Genomic DNA, 14,872 nt, shown 5'->3' with positions numbered 1-14,872 from the left:
AGAAAGTATTTTATGGACTAAAACAAGTCCCCAAGGCTTGGTATGACAGATTTAACTCTGTAATGTTGAAAAATTGTTTCTCCTTATGTTTTACTGACACCGCTTTATTTGTCAGAAAATCCAATGCAGGAATAGTAATATTGCTTCTATATGTCGATGATATGCTAATAACTAAAAGCGATTCTAAAGAAATTAAGAGCATAAAATCTATTTTAAAATATAAATTTGAAATGTCTGACTTACGATTTCTGACCTACTTTCTGAGAATTGAAGTTGCATACTCACATAGAGGTTATTTTTTATGTCAAACTAAACTTGCTTTTGAGATTCTTGACAAGTCAGGTATTACAGATGATAAAATTTGTAAAACTCCTGCTATAGTAGGAACCAAAATGAAAATTGATGATGGAATTCTTCTCAAAGATCTCACTCCCTACAGACAACTTGTAGGCTCCTTAATGTATCTGAGTATTACTAGACCAGATATTTCACATGCAGTTCATACTGCCAGCCAATTTCAACATACACCAACATTCGTTCATATGAGTGCAATTCTGCGAATCATTAGATACATAAAGGGATCGTTGAATAAGGAAGTATTTTTATCCTCTTCCTCTGAATTAAATTTAATAGCTTATATTGACTCTAATTGGGGAGGTGATCCAAATAACCGTCACACCACTACTGGTTTTTGTGTGTTTTTAGGATACTCACTAATCTCATGGAGATGTAAGAAACAACAAAAAGTATCGTTATCCTCTACCAAAGTTGAATACCGAGCCACGACAACTACTACCATGGAGATTGTATGGATTCATCAGCTACTAGAAGATATGAGGATTAATGTAGAAGGGCCCACCAAGCTAATGTTGTGATAACAAGAGTGCAATTTATATTGTCAAAAACCATACATTTCATGAGCGAACCAAACACATCGAGATGAACTGCCACTATGTCCGAGAAGCATATCTAAAAGGAGTCATAGATCTTCCATATGTAATTTCAGAATATCAGCTGGCAGATTTCTTCACCAAATCATTGTGCTTTTCATAAGACTGTATTTTCTATATATATATATATATATATATATTTTATATGTATAAAAGAAGAAACATATACATATATATTTCATATATATGTACATGTATCCATCTACTTATATATATAAAATATATATTTCTTTCTTGTATTAACTATAGGGGTGTTTTAATCATTTCTACATTTTACGCATATTCATGTTTTTTAATATGATTGTAATTCTCTCTTTTAATTTTTCTTATTTTTGTAATTTTTCATTTTTATTTTTTGTTCTTTTTTTATGTACTACTTCTGTATTGACTGTGTACAGTGTAAAACAGTCAGCCACTAATTGTTGTACACAGTGTGAAATAAGAGACGGGCTGATTCCCAACAGCTCTAATTAGAGTCGTTGGGAATAGCCCAACGACTCTTTAAGAGTTGGTAAGCCTTATAAATCAGGGTTGTGTGAACCCATTGTAAGACACTAATACAATGAGGAGTTTTGTCTCCTTAGGTTTATAAACACAGTGCATTTGCTGCATTTCTTTCCTTTTGTGGTGTAAAGCATTTGAATGTTACTTTATGTCTTGAGTATTTGAAGTATCAAGTTATTTGAAAACTTGATTGTTTGCAAGGATTTTTCACAGTGGATTAGTCGGTACCTTAATTAAAAAATAAAAAAAATATGCAAATGAACTGCTAAAATTAGTACCAAACATGTATGCAACATAAAATCAATCAGCAATAAGCAATGATCCAAAAAAACGTCTTACATGGAACATTACGAAACCTACCCAAATATGTAGCATAAAATCAATCAACAATAAACAATAGACCAAAAAAACATGTCAAACACGGAACATTAAAAAACCTACCCAAATATTGAAAACAATTGAATAAGCAAAACAAACAACCATCAACAAATGCCAAATAATTTTAAAATAATCTAAATTCTTAAAATAAAGTGCTAAAACCAACAACAAACATGTATCCAAAATAAAATTAAGCAAACATGCTTTCACTAAGCCAAGCAACTAATGATTCATAAAATCAGAAAAACAGAAAATTAGAAAAAAATACATAAGATGCTTTGGTAGAATCATAAAATCAGAAATAAATCATGCTTCATAAAATCAAAAAAAAAAAAATCATATGCCAAGAGAAAAAATCATGCTTCATATAAAACCATCACACACCATAGAATCAGAAGAAAAATACAGAAAAAAAAGACTCTTATTCAGCCAAAAAAAATAGAAGAAAAAGAAGTAGAGAAAGAAGAAGAAGACGGGAGAGGAAAAGAGGCAAGAGGAAAAAAAGAAGAAGAAGGAGAGGAAAAGGAAGAAGAAAAGGGGAGATGTGAGGAGGAAGAAGAAGAAGAAGACAAGGGAGGAAAAAAAGAAGAAGGAGAGAGAGAGCCGAAAGAAAGTCAACATTACCACCACTCATGAATATCAACAAAATGTTGAATCCATGAACTGAACAAGAGCAGAGAGAGAGAGGAAGAAGGTGACGGGAAGAAAAGGGGAGACGTGAGGAAGAAGAAGAAGAAGAGGTGAGACGGGAAGAAAAAAAGAAAAAGAGATGGGAGGAAAACAAGAAGAAGAGGGAGATAGAGGGAGACGTACCTGGGGTTGGGGTCCTAGGTTCTTCTTCTTCTTCTTCTTCTTCTTCTTCTTCTTCTTCTTCTTCTTCTTCTTCTTCTTCGACAAGGGCATCGAGAGGGAGGGTTTATAAACCCTTGCCCATTGGCTATCATTAGAAAAAAAAAGGTACCTATCAAGGGTATCAATTTTCCCACCTAGGCGAGGACAAGGCAAGCACCGACTAGGCGGCCTAGTCGACGCCTAAGCATGAAAATTGATACCCCTGATGGAGGTGACCTAGGAATCATATTGATTCCTAGGTTCCCCCTCAACTAGCCTGACTAGGCACCTAGTCGGCGCCTTTGATACATAGGCACAACCTAACATTTGTACTATTGATTCCTCAATATTTAGTCAAGCAGGTAAAATGTCATAGTTGGAAAATAGTTCTATGTTGTTTGCATTCCTTTCAATGCAGCAAATTCTTTTCATTTTCAGGTCATGAGAGATGTTAAAACTAGTATCGGGTCTAAATATAAAATGCCTTTGTATCATACATTGAGAGAATAAAAAATAGATACTAATGTGAATGAAATGAAGGCATGTTGTGATGAGATGAGGCAGTCATGAAGAGAAACTGGGTGTAGCATCATAGCAAATGGGTGGACAAACCAGGGTTATCGGAAGCGCCTAGCTAAAAGGGGAAGCGCGCTTCGGAAGTGCGAAACGTCGCGCTTCCGAAGCGTGGGGGGAAGCGTCCCCCTTTTTTTGGGAAGCATGTTTCCCTTTAATGGGGGACGTGTTTCCCTTTAATGGGGGATGCGTTTCCCTTTAATGGGAAGCGCGCTTCCCATCACGCTTCCTCCTCGCTTCCCCCACGCTTCCCCCTCACTTCCCCCAAGCTTCCCCTGTTTTTTTTTTCAATTTTTTTGTATTTTTTATTTTTTTTCGCTTCCCCCTCGCTTCTGAGACGCTTCCTAGGTCGCTTCCGAGACACTTCCCGAATTGGTCCTAAGTGGTCCCACGCTTCCCCGCTTCCTAAAATTTTGAAAGTGCCTCGCTTCCCGCTCCCGCTTCCTCAACTGGCAACCATGGGACAAACATAAAGTCAAGGATCTTGATAAAAAAATTTGTTTATTGCCCAAAAGGAACTATGTTTTTATAGTCAATTGATTTATCAAATACGCCCAAGACAACAGATGTATTGCTAAGGGTTTTTTATCAGGTTGTAGAAGAGGTTCAACCTCAAAATATTGTTCAATTCATTGCTGATAATGCAACAAATTATAAGGCAACAGCTAAATAATTGACAGAAATTTATAGGTCATTCTTTTGGACCTCGTGTGCTGCCTATTGCATAGACCTCATACTTGAGGACATCGGCAACATGGATGAGATAAAACACATAGTTGAATGTTGCCAAGAAGTTACTAAATTTATTTACAATCATGAATGGATTTTGAGCCTAATGAGAAAGTACACTAGTGGTGTTGAGTTGATTCATAATGCAATTATTAAATATGCTATGAATTTTTTAGAGTGCAAAATCTAATAAATAATACAATTGCGCTAAAAAAATATTTTCATTAGATGAGTGGAATGCATATCCCCATTCACAAAAAAGAAAGCCAAGAGAAATTGTAGATATTGTATTTAAAAGTAAATTATGTGATTCATATGTGAAGTTGTTGAGAATATGGTTAAAGTACTTTGATTGATTGAGAGTGAAGTCAGATCAGCTATGGGTTATCTCTATGAGGCCATGGATAAGGCAAAAGAGACTATTAGAGATAATTTGAATGGAAAAAAAATTACACACACCTATATAAAACATCATTGATCATAGGTGGATTGGGCAACTTCATCAACCTCTTCATGTTGCACCATATTATTTAAATCCTGCATTTAGATATTCCCCTACGTTTAAAATAGACAGGTAAGTCAACAAGTGACTTTTGAATTGCATCGAAAGGTTGAACCCTGATTACGACGTTCAAGATAAAACTTATAAAGAAATGAAAATTTATGATAATACATTGAATGATAATGGGGACCTAGAGCAGTGTGAAACCGTGTCATGATGCATCCCGGTAATTTATTTTGTCTATTTTAATTTGAAGTTTATATTGTTATTTAGTTATGATGTTTTGTATGACTGTATTTGTTATTGTCTTATTGATTTCTCATTTTCTTGTTTTTTTCAGACACGTGGTGAACCATGTTTGAAAGTGATATTCAAAATTTGATAGCTTTTGTCATTTGCATTCTTAGTCAAATGTGTAGTGCAAGTGGATGCGAGAGTAACTGGAGTGTATTTGAGCAAATACATACAAAACAAAGAAATATATTGGAGCACAAATGGCTCAATGACCTCATCTACATTCTCTACAACTTACGGTTGAGGCAAAGGTATATAAATTTATAAAGTTTATTTATCAATTTCATGTGTTTAATTAAAGTTTTTTTATATCATATAAAAAATCAACTAATTTTAATTTTTTCATGTTATCTTTTTACTTTTTAAGCAACTAAAAAAGTTATTATCAAGGAGGCACAAAGAGCAATTTGATCTTATTAATTTGAAAAATTTTGATGTATTGGATGCATGGGTTCAAGTTGAAGCAGAAACTTTGAATGAAGAGACCATTTAGTGGATCAACATACAAGGAGCACAGGAGGTAGATGATGAAAATACCATGTACATTACAGAGGATGTGAATGTCGAAGGAAGAGAAAAAGAAGAAGATAATGATGACGATGATTGAGGGTATATTTTAAAAAAATATGATTATTTAACTATTTTAAGTATTCATAAACTTTGTTATTTTGTTCTTGTTTATGTAATATGAATTTATGAGTCTTGTGGCATGTTCTTAATTGCAAGATATTTAATATTTTGCATTGTTCTTGTGCGGTAGTTGATGTTTAATGATGTCTTATGCAACTCATAGAGACAAATGTTTCATATGTGATTTTATGGTTATATTTTGTGCAATTCATCATTGTTTCATATGTTGATTTTTTAAATGTTTTGCTATTTTTCATGTTTTTTATATTTTTTTTTGAAATTTTTGGAAAAAAATATTAAAAATTTATGATTTTTTACAATATGATACGATACAATACAATATGTATTTTATTTTGGACCCGACCGATACGGGTAAAGATACGATACTTCCAACCTTGATTTTAAATATATTGTATTTAATAGTTTATATATTGGTTTTTTTATTTATCGTTATTTTTTTTAGTATTTGTGACTATTCCTAGAAGTAACAACATACTTTAAAATAAAAATTGCTTTTAAGAGTGTTTTGGTCATATCAATCACTTGAACACTGATAAAATTAGTATAACTAGTTTAAAGTTCAAGAAACCTTTCTTTTGTTAACATATAAATTACTTTCAATTATATTTAAGAGTGCCTTTCCAAAGCATTGGTCACAATGGTGTTCATTTTTAGTTATACACAAAGGAAATGACTAAAGACTGATTGGCAACCTCCCAGGCCATATACTTACAAACACAAAGCATGCCAAAGTAGAAACTTAGATGTGAACATTAACACGTGCATGTACATGCAGAAGATATACCTATCTCCTGATTATATGCTTTTTTTCTTCACTATCGCTTTAATATTTGCATTTCCACAATGTTATGGGTCCATATGGTGCTTGTGTACAGAATGGAAAGTGCATAAAATACACAAATAAAAAAACTTTTGATGTATTCACAGTTAAAAGCATTCATTCAGAAATTAACTTCATTTTAATAATGAGATTTATGAGAAACTGATAAAAGAACATTACCGTCTCCAAAGACATACTGGAGGGAAAACGAGGTCTTCTTCCAGAATGTGGGGTAGAAGAACGATAATGAATGCTTCTCCTCAACTGGGCCAACCTTGAGGAGTTAGTGACAGAATGGCCCCTAGGCCAAACTGAAGAATTCTGAGAAGACCGCAGCAGAAAAGGCCTATCAAAGTTTGTGGCGGTTGAGACTCTCTGTAAGAACAGAATGCACAAGCTATAAAGAATAGTCTTAACTGGAAAAGCTGGATTTACACAAAAGAACACCATAAGAAAAACATTGACAGAATGATTTGTTTACCCAAGCAACAAAGTTGATATCCAAATTTGGGTCAATAATTTCATAATATTGTGAGACAGAAATACTATGAGCTACAGTCCAGTTGACAAGTAAAGCAAAAAACCAACATCTTTATAAGTAAAATGATAGTGATACACCCTGTTCTGTACAAAGTTATTAACCATCTGTTACAAGCAGAAAACAGTACATAACTGGCTAAACCATCGTCTTCTTAAAAAGGTCAAGGACTTCCTGAAATACATAAAATAGAAAAAAAATGCCAAAAGAGAAAAAATGTAAGGATAGTCCATCTGAAAATCCAAGAAATATAGAACATGGCTAAAATTTCCAAAGCACAAATATCCACCAAGATGGCACAAAAAAGGACTATTTACAAAAATATACCTTTGAATCCAAGACCAACTTTTTTGCATGTTTTAAAAGCATACCCATTTGTTTCCATTGTTAAACAAAACAATACTTCAATTCCATTTTAAACACCATTGCTTCCTACCCGAAAAATGATTTTTCTATTAAAAGTATAGTAATTTGACAGTTTCACCCTTTATATCGAGATGACAATACAATCCCCTCCCTCCTCGCTGTTCTCACGGTATAATAGGCTCATCAGCATGAATATCCCTTTAAGCAAGCATCTCTCTCTGCCCTCCTAGTCTTCTAATTTTTCTACTCTACTACATGTCACGTAAGTTCTTCCACATCCCAATTTGTAATGCTCGATATTCCTTAACATTGGTTAAAACTTAAAATTGATGGTTCCAATTACTATTTTACCATTTTCTTTGCATTAATTGGCTGCATTCTGCCCCAATTCCTCCTTATTGTTTAGGATCCAGTAGAAATTCACAATCATGGTGATGGTGATGGTGATAATAATGGTGTATAGAAGATGGGAAATGCATATGAGAGAGAGAGAGAGAGAGTTTTGAGCATTCATATCAAAAACCAATAAGGGCAAATTTGGTCATCTAGCTAGATTATTTTATTATGATCATTAGCCTTAAATGGGGATAAAGTAACGTCAGTTAACATTGGATGTGAAATGGAATGACCAACAGAATTCTGAAATATGCCAAAACTTGGCTATTAATCTGAATTTTTTAAAAGAACTGGATCAGTTTCTGTAAAACCCTAAATAAAATGATGCAGATACCAGGGGAAAAAAGAAGACATTTATCGACCACAGAAGCCACCACCCACTTTGATTAACAGTATTATAAGTCCTTAACTGAACCAAACAGGCTTACACAATCCATATATTCATCCGCCTAGTTTTATGTCAGCACATACAAGAGGCACCCTCATTGGATGAGCTAGAGAATAATCCTTTGGAGATGGTGCGTAGCCATGAGAAAAATAGCATTAGCCAAAATAATACATAAAACAGCCAACTTGAGCTCCATAATTCATTAAATTGGATGGATCAGAAGTGTTATTTTAAAAGATATTTATCATTTCATTGGAAGATGATTTTAAAGGAACAATGTTATGACACTTTCAAAATATCAGAATTTTGAAGTATCAAAAATACATCATGATATTCTCAAAATATGAATGTCTATGTTATGTGAATGCAGGCATCTGCGCATCCATGTGTTTGTGAGTAGTCAAAAGTGCAGCTCAATGTGCAAAGAAACTCGATGTTAGAGCATCCAACTTTCAAATTTCATTCCCTGAAGCAAGATAGCCAAGTGCATTAAAACATGAAACGCTTTCGAAGTCACAACAAAATAATGTATTTTGAAAAGGAAAAGCTTATTGTATTCATGATGACTAGCACTATCTCTAGAAAAAGATGCTGATAACATGCCCTTCATTTTACTTGCACCAAATGCGATTTTTGAAAGCAAAAAATAGAAAATCCATGGTAGACATTATGAAGATGATGAAACACCAATTAGATTTTATTTGAAAGAAGAGCATTCATCAAGCCTGGGAAAATGAACCAACTCACATGATATGGTTGATCCTGATTGAAGAATGATGTGGATGGAGCATTTCGAGCATTCTCTTCTTGCAATGTCCATGCAATGCTGGCATCAATCTGAAACCAATGAAACCATCGCACAGCTTGTCAAAATTGAGGTATGATAATTAATCACGTTTAGTCTACACAATCAATTAGACACATACAGACCTCGTTGCTGCCAACCTCTGGTATTTCTTGGTAAAATTGTTCCTGAAGTTGCCTTGCCAACAACTCATCTGCTTCCATTTGTTTTGTTCTTTCACTGCCATCATCTTCGATTCTGCAAGTCACATTTGCTGCTCTGCTGCAACTTTTTATTCTTGGTGAAGATGAATCATCAATTTCTATAGCACTTTCGAAGATGCTACTGGGTTGACGGTTGCGAGATCTTCTTGAGGAAGAAACATGTGATGGCTGCCTACATGATTGCAGGTATGCAACTTCTGGGCCAACATAGCTTGTACTAGAGCCTTCACCATGCTGATCATTATTAGCTAATGAAGGAGACCTTCGTTGTCTTTTCATCAACATTCGTCCCCTTCGACTTTTTCTTTCATTATCTAGCTGAGTGTCAGACAACACAGTGGACGTGGCCTGAGCCAGAGGCAAATCAGATCTATTTTCCACCAAGCCAGAAGTACAATTATCATTAGAACCATTATCGAGATTCAAATGTGCTTCACTGTTAAAATTATCCCTTCCAGTAAGTATGCTTTCTTGAACAAGATCCAATGGACCCAAGAATACTTGATCCTTTTCTTCATGAGGTGAAGCCACAGCGCTGCCCCAATCCCATAAATCCTCAATAAACCCATCATGAGTGCCACACAAGTGCAACCCATCTGAAGGCTCTTGGGGAAAAGCTATATCCTTTCTGCAAAAAGACGTGAACAATTGAAGCCAGCAGTTACTGAAATGTTAAAGAACGGAAATGGTAAAAAGCAAAACAAAGATGCCAAGAAGTGAAAATGGTAACCACCAAGAAAAGAGAATATGGTACCACACAACAGAAGCAAGCTGGACAAGCTCACCCTTAGAGCAACATATTTATAAACCAATAGTAAACAACCAAAGATTTCCAACGAACATTACCAATTGATTTCAAGATCAACAGGCTTACAAAATGCTAAAGGACTAAAGTTATAGCATGCAAATATGCAAAAATATGTAAAAGATCATGCATGGCACCAAAAGAGCAATCCAGTGGATGGAGTCTTGTGCTCTTAATTTGATCTTTGTTGCTGGAGTCAAATGAATAAATTGTTTGCTATAACAAACCTAAACCTGTGTCTAGAATTTTTTGGAGAATAGAAGGCCTCCATCGTGTTATTAGTTAAAAGGCAGGGAGGAGATCCACAAACAATAATCTCAATTGCCATGAAGGGAGATACAAGTATAGAAATAAGACTATAATCTTCAGATGGAATCCATGAGAAACAACAAAGTATAATCAGAAAGCCAACATATTGCGGTGGAGAAAGTTTGACAAACACAAATGACTCCAGAATCACTAAGAGAGGAATCTAAGGCCCCTTAATAAAAAAATGAACCACTCATGAAGTATGAAAAAGAACATGAAGCACACCAAATGCTTCAAAGAACCACCAATATGGCAATATGTCATTTCCATCCACTAATCTATAAATTGTTTCAATTAAATGAAATTGAAGAAAACTATATGTGATTACATTTTCTAGTCCCCAAGATAGTTGAGGGTAAAAAGAGACGTAAATGCTGCTAGATCAAGTTAGATCAGTGAAAACGCAGAACCTCTCTTCAATGGATCCAAACTCTAGGCAGAAATTCAACTCCTGACCAACCAGTTTCAGTTTACGATGGGACTATTCACAAAATCCATACTAGATCAGGCCAATTTATGCAGAATTAATAAATCTAGCTAAATGATAATCAGTTGGTCAGGCATCCAACCCAAGCCCATTCTTGACATTGACACATATAACAATAAGTTATGAAGGACAATATATTCTGTTTATCTACTTATTCAGCACTTATCCCCATACAATGTATATCTTCTTAATACTTTCCAATCTTTTTTAACTTTTTGTAAAAGATACATATATAGAAAATTCAGAGCTATAATTCTTTTTAAGTAATATTAGGAAACAAAAACGAAAAATGTTTGGGTAAAACGATTCCATTACCTTCATGATTCTCTTTTTCTTTAGGCGAGCAACAATTTAACATTTTACTTATTTAAAGTTTTAAACTAGTTCAATGAGTGGAAAACCACCCATCCTTTAAGAATAGAGCACAGAACTATACAAATATATAGTGTTACATCTTGTTGTACAAATCAGACCACAATGACATCCTCAAACATGTTGAAACTTGAAAGTGTATGTGTGTTGCAGCAATGTACTACCTAAATAAAAAGGATATTTTTCTTTATGAACTCTTCTAAAAAAAATGGTTCATTCTTATTTCTTGCAACAAGAAATAACTGTGTATAAAGCTTTGAGATGAACATGCATCGTCCTAAGCTCAAATTCTCACATCATATATGTGTGCAGTAACAAACAGCAATACCAATGGCTAACAAAGAGGAGTGCATGTGTGTGTGTGTGTAAAAAGCAATACCAATGGCTAACAAAGAGGAGTGTATGTGTGTGTGTGTGTGGAGGTATTCCTTAGGAACTCTTTTTCATTAAGTCCTTTCAAAAAGTCATAGTTGCAGGTTTTTTTGCTTTTAGGTATTTTTCATGTTCAGATGTGTTTTTAGAGACTAAAAACCAATGGCTCGTTTTGTACTTTGCAATAAACTTGATGATAAAAGATTCATTTCTTTTTTCACATTCAAATTAAGCAATAAACACCTGAAACATGTGCACACACACACACACACATAAATTGTAACACTAGCCACATAAGCAGAAAAAAGTGACACCTTGCAGAATTATGAAGACTAGACAATTACCTCGCTAATGAATGCTTTTGGGAAGCAGAAGACACATTGTCAATCACTACCTCTTTCCCTTTCTTTTTGTCAACCTTATGGCGTTCAGATCTCTGGTTGACAACAGCATTTTCAGAGACATCCATTTCTCCAGAAGCACCTTGTTTGCTATCCACGACTTTTTTCTTGCCCTCATTGGAAACTTTATGCATGCGTGCTATGTTAAGAGGAGAGATGCAACCGTTCCGTACCAGCCTTCTGCCACGCGTCTGTCTTGGAACAGGAATAGACTGAAAAGAACTTACTTCAGTAAGCCTAGGTTGAAGAAGAGACTCACCACGTGGTCCAATTTCTTGAACGTCATTGTCAATGTCACTCCTGCTGATATTGGTGCACTGATGATCGATATGTCTGGCAACACAATCTTGTTTTTCATCCTTTGCCCCTTTAGGTGTATTATGATCCAATCTATAATCAAAATGGCCCATCTCACCAGTAAGTTGATGTTTTTTAGTTTGTGCATCTCTTGTTGAGTTAATATTGTAAACGGATTCTAAATCTATCTTTCCCTTTCTTCTGCGATTATCAACTGGATCAGAAGCACGATCAGTACCAGGTTTTCCAGAAAATTCATACAGTGCAGAAGTACCAACATTTCTGTCATTTTCTTTACAAGTAAAATCCGAAGAAAAGCCAGAAGATACTTTCTTCGAGGTACTAAAATTGCATTTACCAGGAGATGACCTTCCTCTGTTTATAACAGAATATTTAGCAGAAGGATTTTTCCTGCGAAGGCCTGCACTGGATAATTCGACCACCTCTCCTTTGCTGAGAGCTTCAGCCTTGCTATCAGAAGACAAGACCTTATCCAGTTGGTGTTGTATATTATCATCAAAGGAATCACCACACTGTTTGGTTCTACCAACAGCATAACCTCCCCACAAAGAGAAGCCAGGTCCCGGAGCTTGAACTTGATGGAAACGAGATATATCAGAATTAAGAGAGGTACCTGGCACAACAGGTGGCAAATCAGTTTGTCCTTGAGATAGCCCAGGAAGTGACACAGGACTTGTATCAACTTCTGAAATATTCCTTTGATGCAAGGAAAGCCTCCATCTTCTGTTAAAAGTCCTGCCACCATTGTGCTGAGTTCGAGAACAAAATTCAGTGCCATTTTCTGTGGCAGCCCTCTCATGTACGCTATTCCTGCCGAGCAAAATATCATCCCCCGTAAGATCCAACTTATTAGAATCATCTGAAGCACATGCATGGTGAAGCAGAGAATCTGCCTCAAGCTTATCTGCCGTAGCATTAAGAGCACCATTATCATCAAACTCGCTAGAAGAACCCTCCATACGAGCAAGTCTAATGCCCCTTGTCTGTTGAGCAAGAGAAGATTCCCGTCCACCTCCCAATGTGACAGAAGTCCAGCATTTCCGGTTGGCATTCGACCTCCAACTGCTCCTCCTACGACGAGGTAACTCTTTGGAAAACAAAAAAGAACTGGCATTTTCTACATTAGGATTAACACTTAATCTAACTTCCTTCTCGAATTTCTCCATGGGAGTCTTATCATCCCTTTGACGGAAACCCTGGATATCATGCACTTCTTCAAACACACAACTTCTGTTTTCCGGATTAATCCTCTCTCGGGCCAATCTATCAGGAGTATCTGGAATAACCATCAACTCGTCCCCAACTTCACTTTCCATGTTCTGCATAGAACCGAAAAAATCAAACATCCAAATTAAAATCCGTGGAACACGAAAAGTATGATAACTTGGCATGCTGCATTGTGCACCACAATGCTTCATGTCAGTTTATCCTGGCTTTTCGGATAGATGGATGCATCAAAACACCCTCTTAGTGACGTATCTTCAAAGTAAAATTTCAATCAAGGAATAACAAGAAGATGGTTCAACCTCAATAATAATAATTAACAAAACAGAAAAAACTTCACAAAAAAATGGAGGAAGCATGCCTTGTGTTCTAATTGTCACACTTAGCATGTACACAAATTTTGTGGAACAAGAATTTAACATCTTGAGCAATTAATTAACTCCTTCAAGTAATAAAACAGAATCAAATATCATTCATTCCCCTATGCCACAAGGGCATGCAGGAAAAGTATTTGTACAAATATAAAAAATAAGATTAACAAAACGTGTAATCTGCAGAAACAAAAAAAAAATCCACACGCGATACCAAGAAAACCTAACAATCCAGAAAAAAAAAACAATTCACAAGAAACCAACCAAACACTTCCTGCCCTAAACAAAGATTAAGAGCAAACAGATTAAGATATCCCACAGAAAAGTTTTCCCATTCAACAACGGCGAAGAACGAAGCAACGCACAAAACCCGTCGCAAATAAGCAAAGAATTCCCATCAAACAGTTGATACGCATATGAAAAATGCCGATATAAAAGAAGAAGAAGAAGAAATGTAAAATCCGATCAAAAGAAAAGGAAACCCAAACCCTAACCCTAGGGAGGGAGTCACGATCGAGGAGATCCAATTGCTGGAGGAGCTTGGATGTGGAATCTAAGAGGGAGAGAGCCATGCACCACCGGCCGCCGCCGCCGCCGCTGCCGATCCACCACCGTCAACGACGCCTCCCCTCCCTTCTAACATCAGATGGCAAACCCCAACGCAACGGTGGCCACCTAAAACGTTGCGTCGTTCGATGACGGATATACCCCTAACCTTTTGAAAAAATGTTCATCGAGCCGCCTCCTCCGGTCAGATCTGGGTCGATGGTCCGGACCACATGGATTCTTGTTGGACAGGGGCGGCCAAATTAACTCAAGCCAAGAGTAATAGAATACAAACCTCTCTATCTCTCCTGAAATTTTACCAAGCATTTTTTTTTCAAATAGGTTTAAGAAAAAACTTGTTGAAATACCATTTAAATCATTATTCCAAGATCAAGAAAGGAAATGAGTTTCAACACTTCGATAAAAATATTTATATTCATTTACAATAAAATGTAAAGTTTATGACACATTTTATAATTACAGCAAAAACTCAAAATTGCAAAAGATTTCCTAGAAAGAAGTCCAGAGATTCATCCGTCAAGGACCATGAACCTTCAGCCTTCGCCTTAGTCTCTCTAATGAATACTCAATTATAATGCATGTTTTTATATATTAGTATGCTGTTTGCTTATTTTGGGACGAGTTCTTTATTGATATTAGTGAAGTCTGACTGGCATTTTGCTAAATATCCGCAGGCCATTGTTTATTTATTTGAATATTTTATTATTTATTTAAATAA

General features: G+C 35.6%; 1 protein-coding gene across 3 annotated transcripts in view; it reads right to left on the bottom strand.

The window, feature by feature from the left end:
* The window catches only part of LOC149813712 (uncharacterized), a 31,461-nt gene extending 17,197 nt beyond the window's left edge, over positions 1-14,264 (bottom strand). Inside the window, exons 1-5 of one of the 3 annotated variants that reach the window (XM_089990924.1) lie at positions 14,082-14,264; positions 11,618-13,311; positions 8,851-9,556; positions 8,668-8,757; positions 6,413-6,607 (exon numbers count right to left, since the gene is read on the bottom strand). In XM_089990924.1, coding sequence (XP_089847050.1) covers positions 6,413-6,607; positions 8,668-8,757; positions 8,851-9,556; positions 11,618-13,311; positions 14,082-14,159 — 2,763 coding nt within the window. In that variant the 5' untranslated portion in view covers positions 14,160-14,264. Of the gene's footprint in view, positions 1-6,412; positions 6,608-6,753; positions 6,945-8,667; positions 8,758-8,850; positions 9,557-11,617; positions 13,312-14,069 lie in introns of those variants that run through there. The other 2 variants (XM_089990923.1, XM_089990925.1) reach the window with 2 other exon arrangements.
* Positions 14,265-14,872: the final 608 nt, after the last annotated feature.

This window comes from Nuphar pumila, chromosome 16, assembly GCF_984573655.1.
Source record: "Nuphar pumila chromosome 16, dmNupPumi1.hap1.1, whole genome shotgun sequence".
Taxonomy (NCBI): Eukaryota; Viridiplantae; Streptophyta; class Magnoliopsida; order Nymphaeales; family Nymphaeaceae; genus Nuphar; species Nuphar pumila.
This window is presented reverse-complemented; position numbering and strand designations above follow the sequence as displayed.